The sequence below is a fragment of the Leptodactylus fuscus genome, chromosome 1, assembly GCF_031893055.1.
Source record: "Leptodactylus fuscus isolate aLepFus1 chromosome 1, aLepFus1.hap2, whole genome shotgun sequence".
NCBI lineage: Eukaryota > Metazoa > Chordata > Amphibia > Anura > Leptodactylidae > Leptodactylus > Leptodactylus fuscus.
Genome location: NC_134265.1, coordinates 289532361 through 289559085, shown reverse-complemented (window position 1 = coordinate 289559085; position 26725 = coordinate 289532361). Strand labels below are relative to the sequence as shown.

At 41.9% G+C, this 26725-nt stretch overlaps 1 protein-coding gene across 8 annotated transcripts in view; it reads right to left on the bottom strand.

The window, feature by feature from the left end:
* Positions 1–26725, bottom strand: part of RAPGEF2 (Rap guanine nucleotide exchange factor 2) — a 177055-nt gene that overhangs the window by 102686 nt on the left and 47644 nt on the right. For all 8 annotated transcript variants that reach the window (XM_075287879.1, XM_075287888.1, XM_075287927.1 and 5 more), the window contains exons 2-3: positions 16384–16454; positions 8636–8692 (exon numbers count right to left, since the gene is read on the bottom strand). In XM_075287879.1, coding sequence (XP_075143980.1) covers positions 8636–8692; positions 16384–16454 — 128 coding nt within the window. The remainder of the gene's footprint in view (positions 1–8635; positions 8693–16383; positions 16455–26725) is intronic.

Here is a 26725-nt window from a genome sequence, read left to right as displayed (position 1 = left end):
TTGCAGTTCTATTCCCATGAAAATAAATGTTTTATTCTTATAAAGAATAGCTGAAAAGGGCTTTGGGAAGTTTCTTCTGCTGGGGCTTCCCTTTCTGCCCCAGATAACCATCCCTAACTTCAGACAAAGTGTGACTCAAGAAATGGGGGGCAGGGGTGGGCAGAAGTTAGGAGTGGTTATTCAGAACAGAGAGTGAGGCGCCAACAAGGGAAGAAACAACCCTAAAGCCCTTTTCACTTTTTCACTAATTTGAATAAAAATAAAACACTGATTTTTATCAAAATGGAGCCATAATGTAGCACAGGAACGGCATCTATGGAAAGTGTAAAAGACATCCTATGAGGTAATGTCATTAGTCTCATACCGATTTTCCTGCTGAGATACTCCTTTTAAACATTAATTTACCAGAAATCGGACGAACAGTCCAAATTCTTCTTTTTATTTGCTTGAAGAAGCACTCAAGCTTTTGTTATTGCCTATGCAGTGTAACATATGCTCCTGTTAAGAGAAACATCCCGCAGGCAGTAGGAAAATAAAGCCTGAAAAATTATCCGCCATTCGGTTTCTGATATTGCTTAATAAGTGATGGCCTTTACTGCCTGGTGCCTCAAAATGCCCAAGAAGTGCCTGAAGATGCCAGCTTAGCTGACACTAGGACCTGTGGAGACTGGGCAATGTCAGAACCAGAGCGACAGTTTCAGCAGATATAACATTTTCATCATTTTTTAATTCTTTTTGCTAGAAAATTCCTTTAAAGCATAATATAGAGGCTCTGGGCTGATTTATCATGGCTTGTGTACCAGAAACTGGCTTACATGACAGAAAGAAAAAACTTCAAAAACTGACTTTTTAAAGGAGTTGCCCAGGAGCCCTGTTTTATGGCGTATCCTAAGGATAGGCCAAAAAGATCTTTTCTGTGGTATCTATAGTGGTTGGGAGCAAATACTGATTCTCAGCCTTTAATAACTACAATGGGAGCTGTCCATCAGAATCAGCGGCTGCCACTATACAGGGCATGGAGCCACCAGCTTCTGGCCCCATGTTATGTATAGTATGGATATAGTCACAAGTGGCCCCTGTACAGTGGATAGGTGTGGGTTCATCTGACAATACTTACGGCCTATCCTGAGGACAGACTATAAAGACAAAAGTCCCGGATAAGCTCTAAGCTTTGTACCCTGGATACCAATTTCTTCAAAGGGGGTGTAATGGGAATAATGCAATCTAGATTTCCCATTATGCCTCTTGCACTAATGGAAACACTAACCTGAAGATCAGAAAAATAAAACTAATGATTGTAGTTAGAATAACATAAGCTTGGGCTGAGACTTTCTCCCAAATACATATCCAACACTGCACACACTGTACTTCCTAGAGGCAAGAAATTCCTGGAGTCAATCTCTTTATTAAAAAAAGAAATCCGGTATAAGGGACAGCACGCTATAGAGTACCACATACAGTGTCTAGTATGGACGAATGGAGGATTTAAGCACTGTAGTGTTACAATATTTTTGACTATACAATCTAGTTTTTTTGGGGGCCCCCGAGTACGACGATCTACTACAGACAAGGGACAGGTAGATGTGGCCCAGTGTTGGCATACGGGAAGGAAAAGCATGGTCATGTAATAAGAATTTAGGGTAAAATCTTACTATGTGCTAGTATGTATGAACGCAAGCGAGCTAGAGAACTACCTAAGAAAAAGATCTACTAGTCCCTCCTGTGTGGTCTATCAGCAGTTCACAATCTACTGTTTGGATACCACTGTGAAACGGACTTTAACCGCTTACGTACAACAAAATCTTGATAAAAGAAAAAAAAAAGTAGCTGAGGTACATGCCATTATCTGCTTTCACTGCTATAAACATGTGTAGATTACCCAACCCATAGAGAAAAGTCTACAATGAGTCAGCGAGGAAGTATTGCAGACTGTATTACCTAATGCCATGTCATAGTCTGTTGATGATGTCATCACAAGCCTCACAGAAAGCACATTCCGTCTTACAATGAGCAAGCACATAGACATCTCATACTATACTATGTGCAGCCACAGGGACAAAAAAGGAAAGGTTTCATGTACTTAAATGGCAAAAATACAAAATATAGTGAACCAATGATCAGAAAGAAAATACTTGGCCAACCCCTGAGCAATGCATTCAGGAACTTCCAAGCCCCTTCTGTCTTCTAACTGGCCAAATATATGGTATCTTTACTTCTCAGCTTATTTGAGCTTTCCAAGCAGTGAGTGCTACAGTAATATAATACACATTTCACGAATATAGTTTCCTCACTATTTTACTAATGGCATCATAAAATAGATGGAAGACACCCTTTAAGGAGCAACCATAGATCAGGGGGCTTTAATGGCTTCAATACTACTGTTCACATTGTGAAAGAAATGTACAAGCACCTGGGTATGCTATTAGACATTGTAAGTGCATTTACATCCTGCGAATTGCTGACATGAAATCTAAATTTTAACAAGTTTTGCAATTGTGATTTTTACTAAAGTGAAAGTAAATCGCCTTTACACATTCTGAGACCATTAGACTGGACTATGAAACAAACATTGTATCACATGCATCACTGGAGTATATAATACTTCACTATCTGAGTGGTTATAAGGTAAGACTGAAGTGAAATAGAAGAGACAAAAACAACCAGACAACCGCCAAGTGATAAACCCTGAACTCACCTTTGAGGGTAAGGTCACTGCAAAGTACCTAAATGTAAGTGGCCAGGATTAAAACACGTCAACATTAACTATGTGATGTAAATCGTATTATACTTAATCCGACAAGCAGAATGGTGGCAAACAGCACGCACACACTTCTCTAGAACAGCCTGCCACATCCAGAATTAGAAAAGAGTTTATCAGCAGCTACAACACAACTTCTATATGTAAACCAAGAAAGACTAACCACAAACCAATAACATCACTAATCTACCATCACTTATAACTGCCTCAATCCAATACACTTTTCCAAGACTAACCTGCATGGATCACAGGCGGACATCTAATCATTAAGTGTACAGAGAACCTAGTCTCATTTCCGGATATAGATTTTTTTTTAAAATGTAAATTTATATTTCACATCATTCAAGTGTGTAGGGATGTGTAGCTGGAAGGCCAAAACACCAAACCCTATTTTTCTGCACATCTAATTCCTTATATAATAGCAATGCCAGTATAATATATCATTAAAAATAATTAAAAGGGATTCTACTATTAAAAACCTTTTTTTTTATTATTATTATTATTATTTCTTTGACACGTCGGAATAGCCTTAAGTAAGTGGCCATTTTCTTGTGGCCTGTGGGCATGCGCAGTTGGCTCTCCCCGAGGCCTACAAATTTCACCGCCTGCGCCAGAAGAAGACGCATGAAGACAAAGTTCCAGAAGAAGATGGAAGCGCCGCTGAAGAGTTTTCTCGCAGCATTGGGGACGTCCCTAGTGCTGTTTGAATGCTAGGGCCCGCCCCCAGTGCTGCGAAAGAACTCATTAAGGCTATTCCAACGTGTAAACGACCAAAAAAAAAAAAAAAAAAAATTGTTTTTAATGGTAGAATCCCTTTAATCATGTTATTTAAAAGCCAGAGTAATTTTGGTTTTCTAGATCTCTGCTTACTTCTAGTGAATAAAGATTACTCCATGGTCATGTGATGTACATACAAATGCACGGCTCATTATAATCACAGAATAGAACTTAGAAATCTGCCTAGTAACAAGCTGTGCACCTGTGTGTATCATACGACCATGGAGTAATTTTATCCACTAGAAATAAGCAGAATGAACGACAGCAAGCAGAGATCTAGAAAACTGTGAGGAAATGATAAAGGACGTAAACTGGAAAATTATACAACTTTTCACTATACAAGCAATAACAATAATTTGCTGAACAACTTCTTTAAGCCTACATAAAAAGAAATGCATGTTCCCCTGGATGCCATATGTCATCTCAAGATACAGCTCCCGGGGCCACACGGTGGCTCAGTGGTTAGCACTGCAGCCTTGCAGCGTTGGAGTCCTGGTGTTCAAATCCCACCAAGGGCAAAAAACCATCTGCAAGGAGTTTGTATGTTCTCCCCGTGTTTGCATGGATTTCCATCCCATATTCCAAAAAAGACATACTGATAGGGAAAAATGTACATTGTGAGCTCTGTGTGGGGCTCACAATCTACATAAAAAAAATAAAATAAAAAAGATACAGCTCCCCACATGGAATAGGACTGCTTCCAATATAACGTGCAACGTAAGAAATGCACAAGAACATCTCTAGGTCTTATTAACAGATTGATCCATTAAAGGGATCAAATTGCTGCCAAGATGAAAATAACTGATCATGAGTCCCGACCCCTACGGGAACAGTCAAGCAGAGCTAATGTATGCAGCCCCCCTGTCTCCCACAGAGAACATGAGCTACAAAAACATTGTGGCACAGATAACTACACTGTTTCAGTAACCTCAGAGCTGTGGAAACAGTGTAGTTCTGCCAAACTACATGATTTCTGTAGCTCTCATTCTTCTCTTTGGGCGTTCTAGGAACATACAGATGGACTGCTCGGCTGTTCCTTTAAGTCCTGACTATCAGGGTCAGGATGGGGAGTAAGTTATTCCCATTCCGCAGTGATTTACAGACATGGGAAAAACACTTTAATTGTGTACCGAGCCCACAGCCATCCCATAGTGAGGGTCCATACGGAAAGCTGGCCTGACCACACAATCTGCAGTCCATGTCTCCTAATTATACGTTTCTCCTGTTCACAGGACTGAAGACATTATGTCATATTAGAAGTCTGAAAATGGGAGGCAGTGAGGGTACAAGCTATGCCAACAATTGGGATCTGCAGAAAGAATTGGTTCTTATGCACTAATTACATTTGCCTTATTTATTGTAGGCATACTATTACTTAGCTGGAAACCAACATTTTCCTAACATGGAAACATTATGAAACCTAATTCTCTGCCGTTTCTACAATGTAACCAGCTACTTCATCACAGATTATGTGGCGTGGCATTTTCCAAATATTAAAGTGTAGGTTCACTTAAAAAGTGACTTATGCTCATCCAGAAATAAATATGCAATATGTTTACTACCTTTGGAGCTGGGTTTGTCTCTGGCAATGCATGTGTCTGGTCTGCGATGGAACGGTTCGCTGTGTAGGAGTCTGACTATTCAGAGTATACTGCCACGATAAAGGTAGTCCGCTTATGTAAGGCAAAACTCATACTCCAGGGGGCCACTACCCCTTAAAGGTGACCTCATTTATCTAGTGTAGTAAATACTAGTAAGAAAAGATGCTCTAGCTATTTCATGAATACAACTTTGTGGTGTTGCTACATTGACTACGGATTATAAAGTTATGGCAGTAATGGCTAAAGAGAAAGCAGACATGTACGACTGGCACGAAACCTGCACCAAGCTTTCCCCAAAAATAATACATATAATAAAAGACAAAGAACTGTTGGGATGTTCGCGGGAACTCACAAGAAACCTGCAGGAACAAACAGTCCAACTGATTTTCCTAAAATAAATCGCAGGGCCGGAGTAATGAATAGACATAATCTGGCAGTGACAGGGACACGCTGTACAAATGATGCACCTTTTCCTTTTATATGCTCGCAATGTGACACAGAATAGATCAGGCCACCCCAGGGAATTGATAAACCATGTACAGCCACTCATTGTGGTTTTAGCTTTCAGGCTCTGATCCAAAGCCTATGAGATCATTTATTTAGATAGATGTGAAAGCGAATATCTTGCTGAAATGCTGATTTACATGGCGCTGCCACCTCTATCCATCCTCATAGCTTATTCTAGTCATGTGTTGTGATATGAGGAAGACCCAACTGCTAACCATTTCCTCTAAAGATACAGCACAAAGAATTCTAAGTAAAACCCCATTGTGGTGCTGCGGCCTTAGGGTAAGATGTCTAGTACCTCAGAACGGAACTTTGCACACAAAACTTTTGGTGTTGCTCATGAAGAACTACATATATATATATATGTGTGTGTGTGTGTGTGTGTGTGTGTGTGTGTGTGTGTGTGTGTGTGTGTACGTACACATATACATTATTTTTATTTATTTATTTATTTATTTGGCCAATTACTAACACAAACTGTGCCTTTAGGATTAAGGTAGATGAATTATCTATCATGACCCAAAGTGCGGCTTTGTATCAAATCAATAATAAAATGCATATTTAGAACATATAGTAACCAATGCCCTTCCTGACACTTCTCTACTGTTGTAACCAAGTATAAATGGTGAGTGTTGATCACAAGTTGGATAATACTCAGATGGCACCCTAGGAAAACACCATCAAGGTCTAGGCCTATAATAAGCTCTGCTATGAATCTTCCATTTGGATTTGTGGGGAGAAATTCTCAGCATATTAAGGCATCAGCAAAGTGGATGACATTTTAACAAACCACTTCTACATGATGAAGAAAAACCTGAAGCGGACATTCACCTGCTGTGTGGATTTTACATTTGCATGTTAATGTAGGATGAGTTTTACACAGCAGATTTCATCCTTGGCAATAGTACAGGGCGATTCTGTAGCAAATCTGTGACAAAACCACATGTAATAAGGTGCAGATTTTGCTGCAGATTCATTCCAGATTCTGCTGTGGATTCATGGTAAACTCTACTGCAGAAAAGTAGACCAGGTGAACAACCTATTAAAGAGATATTTCCAGCATAATATTCAAGATTGTAGCTTAAAAGGAACCTATGACCATGACAATGCTGTGTAATCTGCAGGCTGCATGTTATAGAGCAGGAGGAGCTGGGCATATTGATGGCATCCTATCATTGATTTACAGCTATCTCTGTATGTGCACTCATACATGGTGGGCTGTCACTTGCTCATAGGACCACTCCCTTGGCTCAATTACTGTTTCTTAGCATAGAAAAAGTAGAGGTATAAATGATTAAATGACAAGATTTTCCCACAAATCTATACAATCCGCTCAGCATCTCATGCTCAATAACATACTGCATTTTCATGATGATGTCCTATACCTGTGATAGGGACCCTAACACAATTCAGTTAGTTCAAAGGGAACCTTTGACGTGTGTCACAGGTGACACGCCAAGACATTTTAGGTGACACGCATCAGCAGCTACTTATTGTGTTTTGAGTTTTTGGTTTTTTTTTTTTAAATGTAGACAGTGTGTCTTTGGAGTATGGGAGGAAATACACACAAACACGGGGAAAAGCATTCAAACTCCTTGCAGATGTTGTCCTTGCAGGATACGAACCCAGGACTCCAGCGCTGCAAGGCTGCAGTGATAACCAATGAGTCACCGTGTTGCCAGTGTTATTTTAATAAGCAGTTACCGATACTTTTTACTCACCTGTCCACACTCCTACACTGGCCACTCTCCCCTGCCGCCTCTAGGAGACACTACACTAACATCACAATGCTGAAGAACGATTGGAGGCTATGTACAGTCCCGGCATTCTTCAGCACTGGCTTCAGCTCTCTCTGAAGGTGGCAGCAGAGGGCGGAAAGGACTGGAGCGTGGGCAGGTGAGTAAAAAATATTGGCCACTAACGTGTGGGGGGGGGGGACAGTGTAGGGGCCTTAAGAAGAGGTCAGATACAAATACATACATCAAAAATATAACCTTTTTTTACTGTAGCTACAAATATCACAATATTATGGATATTTCTAGATGTGAGATGGCTAGTTTTTGTTGGTTTTTCTGTTTTGTTTTTTAAAGAATTTTGACACACCAAGCTGAAAAGGCTAGCCATCACTGTCCTATACACTGCTTTGTTTGTCATATATTGCAGAATGGGTCTTCTCAGTGTTTACAGGTGTATTGCCTAGGCCTTTGACCACCTGTTGCTACCCATTATCAGTGGCTGGGCTGGTGACATTCATCCCTATACCCAGCCACCTCTATTCTCCTGGCTTCACTGTGACTGCTGGCTAATAGAACCTTTGGTTGTCTCTGCAAAGTGCACTTAGTTGCTGATACCTCATAAGGCCTTGTATGGACAGCACCTTGAGCAGTACCTGTTACCTCCGAATATAAATCCAGAGCTGACCGTGTGCAGTTTGGACTCAGTACACTAGCTAAGCCAACATGTCACAAACCAGGAAATGGTAGAGGAGAACAGGTGAAACCCTTTCACAGGATACCCCATTTATAAGCCATAGAAGGTCACACTGACATCACAGCATAATGTAGAGTTTCCCCTAATAACTGGCAGCTAATATAACTTAGTGTATGTACACATATGCATGGAGATCTGTCTGCAATATACGTTACTATGCACAGTACTTACCAAGTAACTTATAAGTAAGTTATAAGTGATGTCAATGCCTATAAATTGCCATGGACAGTCAGTAATGTATATAATACATCACCACCATAGTAGTAAAGCTGGTAAGCCCAATGACAGCGGTTAGATAAAAGCTGGAAGCATTCCACTGGGTAACGTGCAAGAATATAAATCGATGTTCCCTACAAATACTTCACATTCCTGGCTTATCGTGGAGAATGTGTATGGACATAAATTCCTAGAACTTTACAATGAAGAAAACAAATTCAAGCATCAAATGGGACATCTGGTGAGACAGAAGAAGAAGAAAAAAAAAAAAAAAAATCACACTTACTAGTACAAGACTTCATTAGCTTCATGTCTTTCATAGCGGACAGTTTCGCACATCAATCTGTAATACAGGGAGACAGATGAACATTACTTTATGGAAATAAACAAAGACATATATAGCATAGAGATCTGTACAATGTATATATATATATTCATATCTGTATATATGAATAGAGATCTGTACAATGTGACAATGCAGACGTGTGATCTTTGTAGAAGTAGTCATCCTCACATGATTGATCAGAGGAAAACGATATATATAAAAAAAAAAAATCGTCTAATCAGTACATGTATGATAAGAAACGAGGAAAAATACTGCAGCCGTGTTAGAACAGCGAGATATCAGGCGGTGCCACAACCCCACATACCCAGAATGCTCAGCACAGCTCTATGAACAGTCCAAACCACTGGCCCGTCTAAAAACAAGCTCACTATCACCCCCTTCTTTTTTTACTTGATATTCTGAAAATTATAAATTGTTGACCAATATAACAACTCCCAAGAAATAATATACGTCATTCTAAACATAGTAATACCGAAAGAAAATATCTTTATGTAAGAACCACTGAGATGGGATGTGGCAGGATTTGGTTTTCTTTCCACTGCTATGGAACGGCTCTTCCAAGTTTTCATTGTTTTGTACTGGATGGAAAAATGCAGTATGTCATTCTGCAATACTACTAATAATTGCCATTAGTATTAATGTATACTTCTCCATCTTATTCCTCAGCTCTTTACAATTCACAGGGCACATGTGCAAACAAAATCACATAATATAGAGTAATAGAAAAAGGTAAGGCTAGGTTCACACTTGTGATGGGCTCTCTGTCGTTCGGATCTGTGCTGGGGACCCAAGTGATGGACAGCCCATCCACTAAAACATTGGTTATCCACGGACACCATTAACTAGAATGGGATTTTGCCGCCGTTTTTATTTTATACTGAAACTGGTGAAGGGAAATGTCCTCCTTGATTTTAAGCAGAATCTGCAGTGGACTCTGACACAGATGTGAACCTAGCCTAAGAGTACTGCACAATATAGTGCACAAACACCCCCATGAGCCAGTCACCGGCAGCCAGTATGTGTATGGAGAGATATGAAGGACATTGCAGTGTATGGAGATTAGGTGTTCATATTGGATAATGGGACCAGGTTCTAAGAAATAAGGTAGAAGGGGTTAAACTAAAAAAAAGTTGAATAGGACCTGTTAAGAGTTCTGAAAAGCCCAATGGCACCTGGCATCTGGCACTGTCATCCTGAACATTTGGGTGTTCTCTAACTAAACCCATGCAGCTATTACAAAAGGTATAAGCCCTTTTAGTGTTGATGCAAATTAGTCAAGTGGGTGGTAACACTGTCGTTTCTCTGCATGCAGTGTTACCGACCATTTATCCAGCATAAGAACACCCCAATTTGAATCAATACTAAAAAGGGCTTGTTCCTTTAATTAAAAAATAATAATTGATACAATGCAATGATAAATTGTATATCAAACTGCCACTTTGTAAACACATATGAAGCAGAATAATGAATGACCAAGGTGCTGAGAACGGACCTGCCAACAGTGGGTAATGTCCTACACTATGGGGAGATAAACGTCTGTCACATCAGTACATTAGATCCTCACTGACACATTGCCTCCCAGCCTCTCCACATTTTCCAGCTTGGATATTTTGCATAGCAATTAAGTAATTAGGAGACAACGGTTTTACAAGAACAGCCCCGTGTAATAACTGTGCTCAGAGTCCCTGCAAACAGCTCTTGAAACGCCGCAGCTGCTCCTTCATATTGCTCCAGATCCTCCATGAAACACAACAACTCCTACACAGCTTTACTCCCCGCCATGTCAGCAAAGTCACGTACAGTGGGGGATGTCAGACCGCACGAAGAAGGGAAAATTTCAGGGACTAGAATAATAAAATTAATCTTAAATACGTCATTCAGCACAGGTGTATGACCTATACACCTAGATGGTAAAAGAGCTACATGTGAACTGTCACTTGGTTCAGTCTTCTCTGAACACTTGTACAGAACAGTACTAAAGTATGCATAGAGGTGTATGCGACCATACTGCACCTTTGTAAGCTGAAAATTATGAAGTACTAGCATGTGCCTGCGACTTCATCTGGGGGTTGGCGGTGGCACTGAGCCGCGGAGAGGCAACCCTTCTCCCGTGCTCCCGCTGCCTCGCGTGGCTGGGCCCCCTCTTAAACCCACCAAAGTGGGTCCTGCGCACTATGCTCCCGTGTGCTAGCCAGGGGCACAAATACTTTGTCCTTGGTTGCCCAACGCGCACCCTACAGTGTCCCGGTGTACTTACTGCGCTGGCCAAGCCGATGGATGTGGTGTTTCTCGCTGAGTGCTGCTGCGCAGCCACATCGGGTCCTGAGGGAGCTTTGCACAGTCACTGTCGCCATCGAGAGAGTGGCCTGGCCAGGCAGAGCAGGCGGCATAGCTGCGGTGCTCCGGAGCCACGAGTAGCCGCCATGTTGGCCAGGTCGCAGAGCGGAAAGCGGCTTGCACACAGACTGCCTTGGACGTATCAGGCCGCGCCGCTTCTCCACAGGCCCGCCCAGCGCCTGCCGCGTACCAATGGGAGCGCCACTGACAGACCTGTGAGGACATGGTCTGAGGCCCTACAGCAGAGCCGGAGTATCGTTTCGGCGGTCCTGGCGGGGCTGTTGGGGGAGTGCGCGTCTCGTGAAGTGGCCTATTTTTCCTTCCGGCTAAATATCTAGGTATGTGCGAAATCTCAGCCAAATCCGTACAGGCGTTTGGCTGTGATAGTGGAACAAACATCCAAACACACAACCGTTCACATTTATAATGTTAGTAGGATTTTACAGTATTTTCTCACCTAATAAATGAGGCTGCTGGTCACCTAAGTATTTCACAATACGGGTCACATAGTAACAGTGCCAAGGAGTGCCCAACGCACCAGGAAAAAAATAAATAAATACAAATAACTCATATATGAAAAAAAAACACATGCTTATTAACCAAGCCTCAGAGTCAGATCATCCTCAGGGTTGTTTCGGAAAAAGGTACAAGGAAGAAGTGCTACACAAGTAGATGTATCCTTTACAGCAGAGCAGATCATCCTCTTTTCTCTGGGAAGTGAGGCAGGCATTAGGTAATTCTGCATGTTGTATATCTATTAGCATGGCTACATTAGACCAGATCCCCTGCCCCATGTAGTCATGCTAGGTAACATGGAGGAAATTATCTTTTTATTTCAGCTAGTAATGTCTATTGCTTGTATTAATTACAAAATGTTAAGGTCCGTTTACCAAATTAATCATGTCAGGTTTTTTTTTTGTTTTGTTAGTGGACATAATACAGGGTGCAGGACCCTTGTCCATTCAAAATAACGGACTTACGACGGACATTAAGGGTATGTTCACACAGCGGGAACCAAATTCCATCATGTGAACTTCCACGCGGCTAGCGCTGACAGTATGCCGATGCAGCGCACCAGCATCCAGTCGCGGCAATCCATTCCTGATTAGGCTCGAATGAATGGAGGGAGTCTTGTGCCGCAGAATCCGCGGGAAGAAGGGGCATCTCGCTTTTTCCCGCTAGTGGGGAAAAAAACGCGACAGAAAAAAAAAAGCAAGCGGCTGCAATTCAAATGAATGGGAGCCTTTTTTGCAGGCAGATTTTGAGGCAGATTCCGCATCAAAATCCGCCTGCAAAAAACTCAGTGTGAACTAGCCTTAAGAGTCCATTATTTTATTTATTTATCTCATTAAAAGTCTATGGCTAACGGCAGTAACTAAGCAAAAAAAAAAATGCATAAAAACTAAAACTAACAGGCACTAACTGATGATAATGTATCCATTTTGTTGTTAAGGCTTACTTCACACGCAAATCCGCATGTGCATATTCCATCACAGCAGCCACGGCATCCAGTCACAGCTTTCAGCTCCGGATTAGCTCCAAATGAATGTGCTTAGTCTGGAGGGTGCTGCCGCGACGTGAACGCTGTGGCTGATTCAGCCGCGGAATGCGCCAGAAGAAAGGGCAGTTCGCTTCTTTTTTCCGCTAGCGGCAACATGCCACTAGCTGAAAAAAGAACGCTAACGGTCTACATAGACCACCATTGTGAGGGGGCGGATTATGCAGTGGATTCCGCACCATAATCCGCCCCCTCAGTGCCCGTGTGAACTAGCCCTAACTGATCCATTAAATGGAGTGGATTCCACGTACAAATACAAATTCAATAGCTGCTGTTCAAATCCTCACTTGGTTGACAGCTATTCCTCCAATTTCCCCATACACAAGCATGCCCAGGTTGTCAGTGTGTTTACGTGTTGTAAATGGGAAAATGGGAGTAGATCACTGCTAGACAACTCTGGTGGCAATTTTATCAAGTGAAATGAAGGATCGGGTATGTACAATTCAGCCTTCCTTTGATATAATCTTTCAGGAGAGTCAGTCCATCTCACCAAAACAGTGGCCATAGTTGACTCATCTTACCACTGTATGTATGTGGATCTTAATATAGAAACGTAGGGAGAAGTCTCCAAAACTCCATATTCAAGACCTCGGCGGTTAAGAGCCACAAAAGTAGTAGGGCAAGTGGTATAAGTCAAAGTAAAAAGGCTGATCTGAACAATACACAGAATAGAGATCAGATCTACTGTGCTGTATGTAGGTCTAGCACAGAAACAAGCTGGTAGTTGTACAGAATTAACCAAGACCCATTATATTAACACTGAGCAGGGAAAGAGCTTTATTCATGGCTGCTAACAGCATAATATACAGTATTTTATAACAGGCTGTACAAATGACTCAATGTGAAGATGACTGCAGCGTGTTGGTAAAGAAAGCAAAAAGGAATTAACAGCGGCCGCTTAAGAGATGAACATTATGCCAGGTAACAAAGTAAAATGGAACCTGACAAATTAGTCATGCCACCCACACAGCGCCACCAATTACACACTGATTATATATCATTTAGTGTCCCAGCAAAGCCCGAGCGCTCATAGTCTTTTCACATTAATTGTAGAGAAAAGTCAACAGAATAGTGACGTCATCGCTCAGCGTATCCGCCAACACGAAGATAGTGTCTGCAGAAGAAAGTCCGCAATAAACAAAACAGGGTACATGGACCCTGGAAAACAAGTCTACACTCTCCTAAAGGGAATCACAACGGGGAAAAAAAAGTAGGGGGCACTCAACAAGGCATTCCCTAAAACTTAGGCTTTATTCCAAAATGTCCAAGTAAAAATATGAGTGGCTAATATGAGAGAGGTTATGCATATAAGGCAGGCAATGACTGTTTCACACTTACTGGGGTTTCTTCAAGCTTCACATCCGATGTGGTGTAAGGTGTGATAAAGCGGTGGTAAAAAGGTGTAGTGTATGAAAGTGCATGTGCAAAGGGAATTAATAAGCATCAATTAATACATCACTAATAATCATTTTTTCTTTAACCCCTTCCCGACATGCGCCGTAATAGTACGGCGCGTGTCGGGTCTGTAACTATGGCGACCGCCCGAGAGCCGGGAGGCCGTCATAGCCGCCGGGTGTCTACTGCTTTAAGCAGTAGACAACCGGCTCTAATGCCTCCGATCGGTCCCCGGACCGATCGGAGGCATTAACCCCTCCGGCGCTGCTGTCAAAGGCGCCGGAGGCGCCATCTTCCCGGCGGCGCATGGGCGCCGCCATTTTGGCAGGGATCGCCGGCTCCTGGAGCATGCTCCAGGGCCGACCCCCCGTTGCCATGAGAGCCGGGAGCCTTGTTAAAGGCTCCCAGCCGGTCTGCAAATTCTCTCTTTTGCAGGCTGGTGTATACAGCCTGCAAAAGAGATGATGATTTTTTGCAATGCATTGTAATGCATTGCATTAGTGATCAGACCCCCTGGGGTTCAACACCCCTAGGGGGTCTAATAAATGCAAAAAAAAAAAAAAAAAAAAAAAAAAAAAAAAAAAATATAAAAAAATATAAAAATTATTAAAAGTTCAAATCACCCCCCTTTCCCTAGAACAAATATAAAAGTAGTTAAAAACTGTGAAACATATACATGTTAGGTATCCCCGCGTCCGAAATCGCCCGCTCTGCAAATCTATAAAAATATTTTTCCTGTTCGGTAAACGCCGTAGCAGGAAAAATAGTCAAAAGTGCCAAACCGCCGTTTTTTCACTGTTTTAATTCTGATAAAAATTTGAATAAAAAATGATCAAAGCAATAACATTTCCCGAAAATTGTAGAACTAAAAAGTACACCCGGCCCCGCAAAAAAAGACGCCCTATGCATCCCCGTACACCTATGTATAAAAAAAGTTACAGCCGTCGGAATATGGCGACTTTTAGAAAAAAAAAATTTTAACACCGTTTTGGAATTTTTTTTAGGGGTCAAAATGTAAATAAAACCATATAAATTTGGTATCCCTGGAACCGTACCGAAACACAGAATACAGGGGACATGTCATTTTGGCTGCTCAGTGAACGCCGTAAAACCAAAGCCCGTAAGAAAGTCGCAGAAATGCATTTTTTCTTCAAATCCACCCCATTCTGAATTTTTTTCCTGCTTCCCAGTACATTATATAGAATAATTAATGGTGGCATCATGAAGAAAAAATTGTCCCGCAAAAATTAAGACCTCATATGACTCGGAGCGGAGAAATAAAAAAGTTATGGGGTTTAGAAGGAGGGGAGTCAAAAACGAAAAATGAAAATCAAAAAATGCCATCGGCGGGAAGGGGTTAAAAAAAAGACAAATTCGTATTTCAAAATAACCATTACTCATTGTGTACAAAAGTGCAAGTAAGACTAAAGAATAAGATCCATAATAAATACAAGGGGATATAAAAAGCACCATTCATAATAAAAACCAGCCAAATTAATTCTTATTAAACTCATGTGGCAACTATTAGGCAAATTATAGGTTTAAAAAAAACAGTTACATCCACCTCATGATCCCCTCCCCCCCCCCCCCCCGGCGCTCCGAACCAGAAAGTGCGCACTGTCTAAAATACATGGAATATGAGTATGCTGATTGTACAAGTGCCATTATTCTAAAGTATCTTTGATAGATATATATGTATGTATGTATATATACACATACAACATTAACAAACTATTATTTTAGGACCCACCTGTTTCTCTTGTACCACGCCATGTCACGGAATCTTAATTTTGGTTATACACATTGCACTAATCCTGATTGGATAGCGTACAGTTGGTGACATATCCTTTAGCCTCGCTGCCAGAGTGTGTCTGGATCTGATCTGTTGATCTATCATCTTTGTATTCATCAGACCCCTGATGACACAGTCGACCAGGGAAACATGTAGGGTCTTCTATATAGGGCTTTAGCAGGCATCCATCTTATCACTAATCAGTCTAGGAGGAGGCTTTGTACCTGGGCGGTAGCGTATGCCTGGGGGGCTCACAGGGACAGCGTTCTCTGAACTAGACAATTTAGGCTGATTCTATTTAGCCCCATCAGATATACATGTACTGTACCCAAGTACGACAAGAGGGTCAGTGACTATATATGTGTTCATCTTTTATTTTTGTTCTTTAGTACACACATCAGCTTGAGCACAAATCACAATTTGTGTTTTTGTCGGCTAAAATTCATGTTTTATCATTTGACCTACCCAAAACCTTTCAGTGAATATTAGTACATAAAAAAGGTCTGTTTATCTATACTTCGTGACTTATGTATCCCTAAACCTGGTAAACATAACCCAAGTGATAGCCCACAATGCCCCTTACCACTTCATTATATCGTGCCTTACCTTAGCTGATGTTCCCGAAGGTTGGACAGGGCTTCCATCCCATGGAGGTAGGAATACACTATCTCCAGATCCTAAACACACAAGAAAAAACAAATACTTTCAGAACAGTAAAATGACTGGCAACAAAAAGTCTATGTAACATGCTGAGAAAATATTCTTTGCTAGACTTCCATTTACCAAAGCGCAGGTCATTATTAGACCTCATACATAACCATTATTAGATGTCACACATAATGCGAAGCTGTCAGGGCACACGTCTGACAGATGAGAGGAGTTACACTGCTGGGTTTCCAAAGGCAACCAGAGGAAATAGAAGAAAAGAAGAAATCTTTAGAACACGTGGAGTAAATGTACAAATGCTTTTCATTCCTAATTTGGAAAGATTTTGATGTTTTCCCACTAACACTCATTAATCCTATATATGGGGGGATAAGCATGTGATCACTTGGGGTCCCTACACTGGCACCAGGAGCAATTACAAGAATGGGGGTCCAGGGTACCCTGTGCACGTGCTATCTGGTCCATAGGACTGATGGATATAATGTACAGTGCTCTTACAGCCCCATAGAAGTGAATGGAGTAGTGGTCACACATGCACAATACTAGGAACTCCTTGTTGTGGTCACGGTTGGACCCCTAGCAGTCACTTATCTTCTTCCCATAAGATAGGGAGCCCCTTTAATTGAATTCACACTGATAAACGAAATGCTGAGTGACAGTAATATCAAAGCAACGATATCCACATATACGGCACCAACTCTTCAAACCATCTGACTGTCAAGATGGGTTTCTACGCAGAATCGGATCCACCGGTGCATTTCTACAACAATTAAGCGTATGTCATTATTTGCATTGCTGGTCTATTTCACTTGATATAAAGCAGGGAAGGTTTGACAGGTCATGACTAAGGAGGAGAACAAGGCTTCTGCCAACACATTTTGTTTGAGTAATTGACAAGCGTACGCAGAAGTCATCGGGAAGGGTTTAATGGAGCTTTTAAGACCTTGATGAAATACCCTGCAGAATAAATATCAAGCGAGATATTATGCAGACTGGCATTCCAGATGGAAAGGAATATTGTTATTCACTAATCATTAGGCGCTCGGCCCAAAGGAAGAAGAGAAATAAAGGCTTACACATAAAAGAGAAAATCCACACATGTAGGCTTGTACTGCCGGCCTGTTTGATAGATTACCTTCTATTCTGGCGGCATCTAAAATAAGTATCATTCTCTAGGGGGCAGACAGATGGAAAAAGTGATCTTTACACTCTGGCACAGCGGTGGAGCTCCAATGCAACACCAAGGGGGGGCTGAGCAAGGTCTGAGTCATTACTAAACTGCAGGTTACAAGGGCAAAATGCCCCCTGGGACAGCACATAGCAATTTTGAGGGACACACAGAATGTCACATCAGGAGCGTGATTATATGGCAGTGAGTGCCAGATGAAAGCAACAACCCACTGAAGGGACAGGCATCAGTGCCAGCCTATACTTCCATGCATAGTTATTACAAGGACCTCATCTACATGTAAGATATGGACCGTACATCACACCGTTCAGATCTCATTCTACAATGTCTTACTGTGATATATACAGTATTATCTGTACAGACATACACATTGACGGCCACTGCAAAAGAAAACCGACCTATAATATACTACCAGATTCAGGACCCTCTTAAAGGAACACTAACCCTATAGTGGGATGATACTAGCAAACTAGAAATCTAGTTGTCCAGACTATTTGTGAGACTTCTGCATTTACCACACGTTCATAATACAAGTAGTCTTATAGAAATCCTGCAAAGACCAGGGGTTACTCCCGGCTGATCAGTTCCATTTATGGCTAGTGAAAGGCTAAAATGGGTGAGGCCGAGTCAGATGGGCAGTCCTACTCATCACCACAGACGGGACACAGGAGGGAGCTCCTGCTCCGGCCAGTTACCTTACAGCCTGTCATAGGGCAGTGAGCAGGGGCGACATGGCTGAGCTCCTGAGATACAGAAAGAAGATTTATTTATACATCTCCAAGTTCATTTTATTATGAGAAAACGTAGGATTAAAGAAGGGAGGATTTGGAGGGCTATTAATCTGTTTAACCAGGGGTTGGACAATTCTTGGGCTAAAAATAAACTGGGCAAAATCTGGTCTAATGCCCCCTAGATCCAAGTACGCTCCCCATTGCCAGATATGCACATATACTGTACAACTATACAGACCGCTCCTCCTTTTATAGTAAGTGGATCAGTGATCGATAAAGGGCCTGTCCTACAAAAACATCACCTACTTACAGGACATTTCTACTTTCAGAGTAAACCCCCCCATTGATACACTGAAATTGGATTTATTAGGATTTTTCCCTCAGTTAACCCTAAATCATTTATGTGGAACTGCTTAGTATGGAAAGCTCATTCTTCCCATAGACAGATTTCTTAAGCGCTCTGCCACTGGATGTCAGGGGTAATGTGCGCTCCTTGCCCCTCCTGACATTTCAGGCTGTTACCTGCATGCAAGATATACCATGGCCCTTGTCCTCAGTTAGCCTAGGAAAACCATGACAAAATGAGAAAGCTACTCATGCACAGAGCACACGTCCAGCAGCAGCCGCTGCCCTCATATACAAGGTAGAGAAAGCTAATATGCAGACATATGAAGGATGACGGCAGCCATATACAGCACGCAGGTCAGGAGAGGTTTACATGTCTGCTATTCCTGTATAGCGCGCTCGCAGTCTCATACATGACTTCATGGAGTAGCTCATCATTTCTAGGTTGCCATGGGCAACCCTGGCAGGATGATGCAACCAGGGAACCTGCACTAAGATCTCAGTTCCAGTCACTGAGCCTTGCAGCCAGCACATACAGAAGGGACACAATTCTGCAAGTAGGGGGATGGGATGATCAAAGAACCGTGCAACCAAAATCTCTCTCTGCCAACCTTATAACCTTGTGTCTTAAAGTAAACCCTATCTGTACCCAGGGGAAAACGGTTTCTGACAGTCTGACAGCAGGGACAACATGGAGGCTCGCTAGATGATACAGAGGTCTCCCACCAGCTGTACAAGACTGTCCTGAAAATCCTCTAAGATATACCAAATAAGATCACTATGGAACCAAAGTAATGCAGAGAATATCAGCTTTATCAAATCATTGGCTGGGACAACAAACTACAAGGGAAATTTATTGTGCTCGTGTTTAGGGTATGTGACACGGCATGTAAATCCTCTCTGGATTCCGCCATAAATCTACGGCAAAACCTGTAATAAATCCACAGCATGAGTAACATGTAGCATTGGTCAAAGCATTTGCAGAAAACTATCCAAGGATTTCAATGGAATGAATGCCATGGTGAAAATCCACAGCACAAACTAGCAGGTTACAGATTTGCCTCGGCAGTCATGTAGGCGCCTTTGTGTCTATCTCAGCATGGGGGGGGGGGGTAAAGGACAGGCAAGTAAAACTCAGAGGTGGCTCAGCCCGGCTATCCCTTACTTCCCTATCATTTCTGGACAACTGCTTTAATATCCGTCCCACGTGCCAATTTCATTTACGCTCATCTACTTTGCTGCTACTGTAAACCCTGTGTGTTGTCCATCCTCAAATTTGTGGCAGAACCTCTGCCATGTACCTGTACCTTACTAAAGTGCAGGGAGCACAATGTGCCAAGTTTATTTAGAGAAGCATGGCTGACATGAAATGTCTGCTAAGGGGCAATTTTTGATGATGTAGCAAATAAAATGTTCCTAAAGGTTGCATGTACATGTGCTACAATGTATTCTTATGGTCTACATAAAGTGAATGGAGCAAAAATGCTATAAGAGACTCCGGCCATGTACCAAATACCATGGCACCTTGGTTTACATTTTGGCAGCATATTTTTATTTAACTGAAAACATATATTGTGCTTAGTGTATATAGAGTGTCCCGACATGTAGAGGCTTCGATGTGACTAGCTGAGCACCAGGCAATAACTCTGTGCAGTACTTCGCACCATCAGCAAGGGTGTACAAGCTCCCTAAAGCAAGAGGAGCCAACATTACAGTTCTATGTCATCTGTTACATAGACCACAATGTACTGTATCTGATATGGCATGCCATCTCTTTCCAGATGACTCAAAGCATGGCAACAATCCCACCAAATGCTGCAATCTGAAGCTAAACAAGCTACCATCAATCTCTGGAGAATACAATGAGGTTCAGGAGTGCTGAAGATATACAAGGGGCTCTAACAAACCTGCAAAGTTAAGGATCCAACTTCTCAGAAATGGATCAGGTTCCAACAGATCCTGGGGTTTAGAAAACATACAATTTGGTGAGTCTAGTGTGAACAGAACCTAAGCAAGCTGACAATAACAGACCTTAAATGACAAAAAATAAAAGTTATAGACCTTACTAACCAAACCACCCAGAAGACACTTTCTTCATACATAGTGCTAGCTGTCCAAAATCTGCCCTGCCTTGGGTTCATTCGGGATTAAAAACAGGGGAATGTATAAGTAAAAGGCGTCCCCCTTAAAAATCAGAGAAGCCATGAAGATAAATCATCATACCTGATGACAAAGCTACACCCAATTATTTAGGGTGTATACACATGGAGAAACAATAAGCAATCCCACATATAGCGAGCAAAGTTTTCTAGCAGCCTGATAACAACCCAGTTTTACCACAAAACCATTAACAACCATGGTACAGGCTGGGTAGTGTTTGGAGAGAAAAGAACCAAACCTAAATTATCAGCAAAAACACACAGCCTATTAACAAGCTATCAAAAAGACTACTGTTTACGGGCATAGTTTTATCCGCATGAGGCTGATGCCAACATATCCTGTAATACTATATTATATAACACAACTGTATCCGTATTAGGGTAAATCTGACACTTGTGACTCCCCTACTCAATCCAGAACATAGAGTTACATCTCTATCCACTTTGGTGGATGTGACCATGTATTACACGGCTGTGCATTCATTTCTATAAGTGTAATAGATACAGGTAGTTACTCGCCATGGTGGCTTCATTCTCACAATGGCTGGTCAGATCTGCCAGGTTTGATGCCTTCAACATAGGTAAGAAACTGAAAGGAATCACTTAAATAGTATCAAGGTGCTAAGACAGTGGTTCTTAACCTCAAGACATACTGTAGGTATATGTTTTTTTTACTGGTACACAAAATGAACCGTGCATGTGGCCTAGGGTTCGAACCCTGATTAAGAACCGCTGTGCTAAGAGGATAGCAGTAAGCTACAAAAATCCAGGGGCAGGAAGAGTTGTCATGGGGACCCAAGCTCTCCTTACAGCTCTGTTACTTCAGACCTGTAAAGCTGAAAACCCAAAAAATTCTGAAATAATTCTGTGTTTACTGTATAAAAGGCAAGTTCTACATGAATTGTCCAATACTCAAAGAATTAGTTCCTGTAAGGCTAAAAACTGTACAAGTAATGCTGCAAGCAAAATATATGTCACATGGAACAAGGAACTTTCATATTCCTGTTCCAGGAAAAACCAAACCCATACACAGAAAATTATTTGCACGTTTTAACCACATGACTTAACTAGTTCCTATTATTATTACTTCAGAATGATGAGATATTAAAAGCGGAATGAAAGTGTGTGTGTATGTATAATATGCATATGTGCATATACTCACACACATTATATATAAATATTATATATACACACATTACATATACACACACCGTACAGATTCTAAATATCTAGTCCGGCTGGTTTCCGTTCTAATGTAGTCTGCTAGATCACCACAAGATGGCAGTCTGTGTCTTTCCAATCAAGGAAGGAGTGTTCATTACTTGCTATGGAGTTCCACTGACAATCTTAAAACACAAACAACACAAAGGGATCTGTCAGCAGCTCTACTATATTTTATTCCGTACACTACCAAGCCCTGTATATGAGACACCCACTATTCCCAAGTATACTGTGCTCCCCCAGTCCGCCATTAGGCTTGCAGGAATGTTTTTCCCACAAGCAGGCGCTTCAGCACATATTACGCTTACACTAGACATAAAAGAAGAAATATATTGCCTATTTATTGCTCACACTCTTTAGTACATATAAGACAACCATCATGGCTGGTGAACTTTCAAATAATTTTTTTAGCCACACCATTTCTCTGGAAACCTCATCAAAAATGGACCATGGACTATGAGTTGCCTGGCATGTACAGTGATGTAAGTGCTGTATTCATTACTGTATATCCATGTGTTCTCATGGCAAATTCATATACAATGCTCCTCCATACACATCCTCTAGCAGTAATGTGATCCCGTCCATACAACAGGAGTTTCACCCTGCAACCCCATACCTAGAGTTCAGGAGCTGTATAGAGGTTACTAAGCTATGGCCGGAGGTCTGACAACACATGTGAAGCCAAGGCCTGGATGGGCTTTCTATAGATGGACATTTTTCCCCTCTCCAGAGAAACTAGAATAAATGTACTACTCCCTCTACAGAAAAAAACATGATGTAGATGGGAATAATGTGGCACATCTTTGGTGTGCGGCCATTTTTTGCGGCAATGATGCGCCACTTCCTTCTTTTACCACCTGTTTTGAATATGTGCGGAGCAGGGAAGAGATGCTTTGGCCTGATAAATTTACTATAACTCACCCCAGAAAGCTGGTGCAAGTTACACCTGAAATATACAACTAGTAGGCTGGCTTCACACTGAGTCTTGTGCCATAAGAGGACTCCTAGTATTCTAGTCATTTATGATATTAGGGGTCCCTGCCCTCCAGTACAATACTGCAGCCTACTGTAACCACTACAGGACAGTATCTCACGGGACCCTACACCTAGCATCATACATAACTATAAGACTAGGAGTCCGCTCATGGCATAGTGTACTATCTGGTAAATCCAGCATACACACGGACCAAAGCTCACGTCTGAGACTCAGTCAGTGTGAAACCAACGGCAATGTAACATGGAAATTCTCTCAGCAGGTCAGGAGATGCAGAAGTCATCACAGCCTGCCTAGTCCAGACACTGCTACAGCTCTATATATAGAGTATATACGTTTAGTTAGACACGACAAACTTGGGATGGAGAGTTCACCTAATACCTGGCCATGTTACACAGGTTTGGTTTGGATTCCTCCTACTGTACAGACAGCAAGAACCATATGAAGATTGAAGAAGACTTAAAGTAAGCCTGTCAGCAGCGTATAGTAGTAAGAGAGAAGCTGAGCTCTGTGATATATAGGGTTATATGATAGGAGGAGAGAAGCTGAGCTCTGTGATATATAGGGTTATGTGTTAATGGGATATATAGGGTTATAGGATATTGGCCAAGAAGCTGAGTGACGATCTATAGGTTTAAGATTTGGAACACTATTTTTGAGTAAAAAGCAGAGTAAACCCTGACAGGACTCATAAAGGGGTGTTCAATAGAGGACTGTAAAGAAGAATTTGAGGTATATTCCCTTTACCTGATCACAATCAATTGACAAATAAAACCCACTATACAGTAGACAGCAAAATCAATATATCAACAAGACGTCCCATCAGTGTCTAGTAAAGCGACAAGTCCATCCTCATAGCACTTACTACCTCTTCTCACAGGAGAACCAACTGAGAGAACAATTCCCTAGGAAACACAGAGACTGGAACCCTCTGAAAGAAAGTAGTGCCACCGCCGGTGAATTAGGACGCGCTTAAATGAACACATTGTTAGCGACTCTCCTAAAACTGGCTGCGGCCTCTCGGAGAATAGTCTTAAGTGCCCTGCTGGAAATTCCACTCTAAAGACATGGCACAATGGGGCCAGAAAGACACTTTGGCCAAGCACGGTGCGGAGGGCTCATTAGCCGCTATAATACATAGAACATATGCACAAGCATGGTAAACACCTCCTCATTATTACATTCATTACTCTCTATATGCACCGAGCCTCGCTGGTCAAACAAGATGGCAGCCTGCCAGCACCTTCACTCAATGGCGACAAATTAGTATTTTGTAGCAATTTCTCAAGGGGAAGACACAACAACTGTTTCAGGGACGTGAGTACAGGCAAGACAAGAAATAATATACCCATAATTGGATCAAAAAAAATAAATAAAAAAAAACCTAGCCATTATAAAAACTTTCACAAATAACCACACAAGTGGCCAGAGGCTAAAAATACTGAGTCTATGGAACACGCTGAATCCTTGGCACAGCTGTTATCTGTCAGCTTTACCTTGCCAAATATGTTACAGAGTGAATATGGCCTCACTAAAACTTATGCTGCTCCTATTTTAGCCATGATGTGACAGGTTACTGAGAGAGTGGTGTCAGGAGACGGATAATCTGGTAGTGGTCATACCAGCAGAAGCCCTTACCCTCTGCAAGAAGAGCACATTTTACTGGCTGGATATTACACATTTGTTCAGTTTTGCCGCTAGTATTTAAGTGTTTTTGCAGCACTTTTGACTGCCGTCCAATGAATCTGTAAAGACCTTCAAAGATTATGAAATATGGCTGTATTTTCCATTGAAAGTAATGGGATGCGGTTTAATGGCATATTTCACATGTATTTGGACACATGATACAAATGCTTTAGACACCTAAATACATGCGTAAAAATGTGTGACTATGCCCTATAGTTAGATACATGAACAGCTTAGTCAGTGACTAATGGTTTACAACGATACTCAGAGGTAGGTGGCAATTACAACCCTATTATGGCACAGGCTCTTCAGGCAGGATAACTTGCCAGTTTGCTATACAATACCCGCATTAGATGTTTAACTTAATAAGAACCTTTCACCACCTCCACTTCTTATCGTCTGATTTCAGCACAGTTGATATTATTCCTCTAGCACCCATCATTCTCGAGCAACCAATGCTGTTCGTTTTGGTGTCCGATTTGCTACTTAGGCTCTGTACTGTCAGGTAGGAGTAGACACGGAGGGGGGGGGGGGGGGTGGAGAGAGATGTGATTCAGAGCCCCAATCAGGAGATGAAGAGTGTAAAAGCTCAGAATCACATCCCCTTATCTGCTCCTGTCTGACACTGCCCATAGCATATCACACTAACAGTACTGATGTCTCAGGAACGGTGGGGACAACAGGAAAAGGAATGCAACTGTTATTAAATGATACAAAGAGCTGGACTTGGAAGTGGAGAAAGGTCCTCTAAGTTATCGGGGGGGTGTGAACAGCTAAAAATACAGCACTAGCCATGACTAAGCATCAGAGGCAAGAAAAGATTAACCAGTCCCTGTAAGCAAAAACAAGCACTTTGATTAAAAGGAGGCACAAAACCGATGCCCGTCAGCCGCCTAAGCATACATTAGAAATGACACAACCTACCGGCTAGTAATGCTATGGCTTTGGAGGAAGCTTTATGGCTGGGGTATTATTTGGTGGGCACACACAGATGATACAGAATGAAGCTCTATAATAGGATGTGGCGGAGGGTTTTTGCCTAGTTAAACAAATTGTTAATGACCAGAAACGCCAATTTCACAGGTAAACAAAAACCATTGCGGTTCTAAGTCTAGATACAATGGGAACAGAAAATAGCAGTCCTACAGATCTCACACACAGAATAATTTACAGAAAACTGACGAGAGGAAAGCGTAAATCACCTCGCATGCAGTAATATCTGATCTCAATGATTGCTGAACTACATTTCCCAGCATGCAAACTGTACTTTAAAGGGGTTAATTTAGCAATTTGTCACTTAGAACAGGCAAAAATACCTGACCAGTGGTGGAAGGGGGTTGGGGGACGATGACAGGCTGTCCCCACAAGGATCAGTTGTACAGGGCTACCTCCAACACCCCCTACTACACACAACACAGGGATGGAAGCAGTTGCCCTGTAGACGCCAGTCCTCCTCTCACAGGAGCACAGCTCGTTACAAGGCAGATCACTAATTCCTGAGCTATGACTGGAATAAGCTGTGCGCTGTGTCTATCACATGACCATGGAATGACTTTTAGAGATTTCTATTCGTGTTAAACACGCAACAACCCTGCATCTCTTTTCTTCCCCATTTATGCTAGGTTCACATTAGCGGTCAAAATTCCGTTTCAAAAATGGAAACCTAATCCACTTATAAAGCGGTTACCCACGGAAATTAATGAGCCCCATAGACTATAATGAAAAATGCAAGCAGGACTTTTTCTCTCCCGATTTTTCAAGTGAAATGGGGGATGGAAACCCCCAAAGGAGACCAAGTGCTAGGGTCTCCAGACACATGTACAGAGGGGTTCCACCTAAATATTCATGTCTCTACCAGGAGAGCTAGGAATTGTTACAGCAGCTTTTCAGGTGAACACACACTTGGGCAACAAAACCCTATAACCACCCAACAATAGACAAAGGAAATACATGTCTA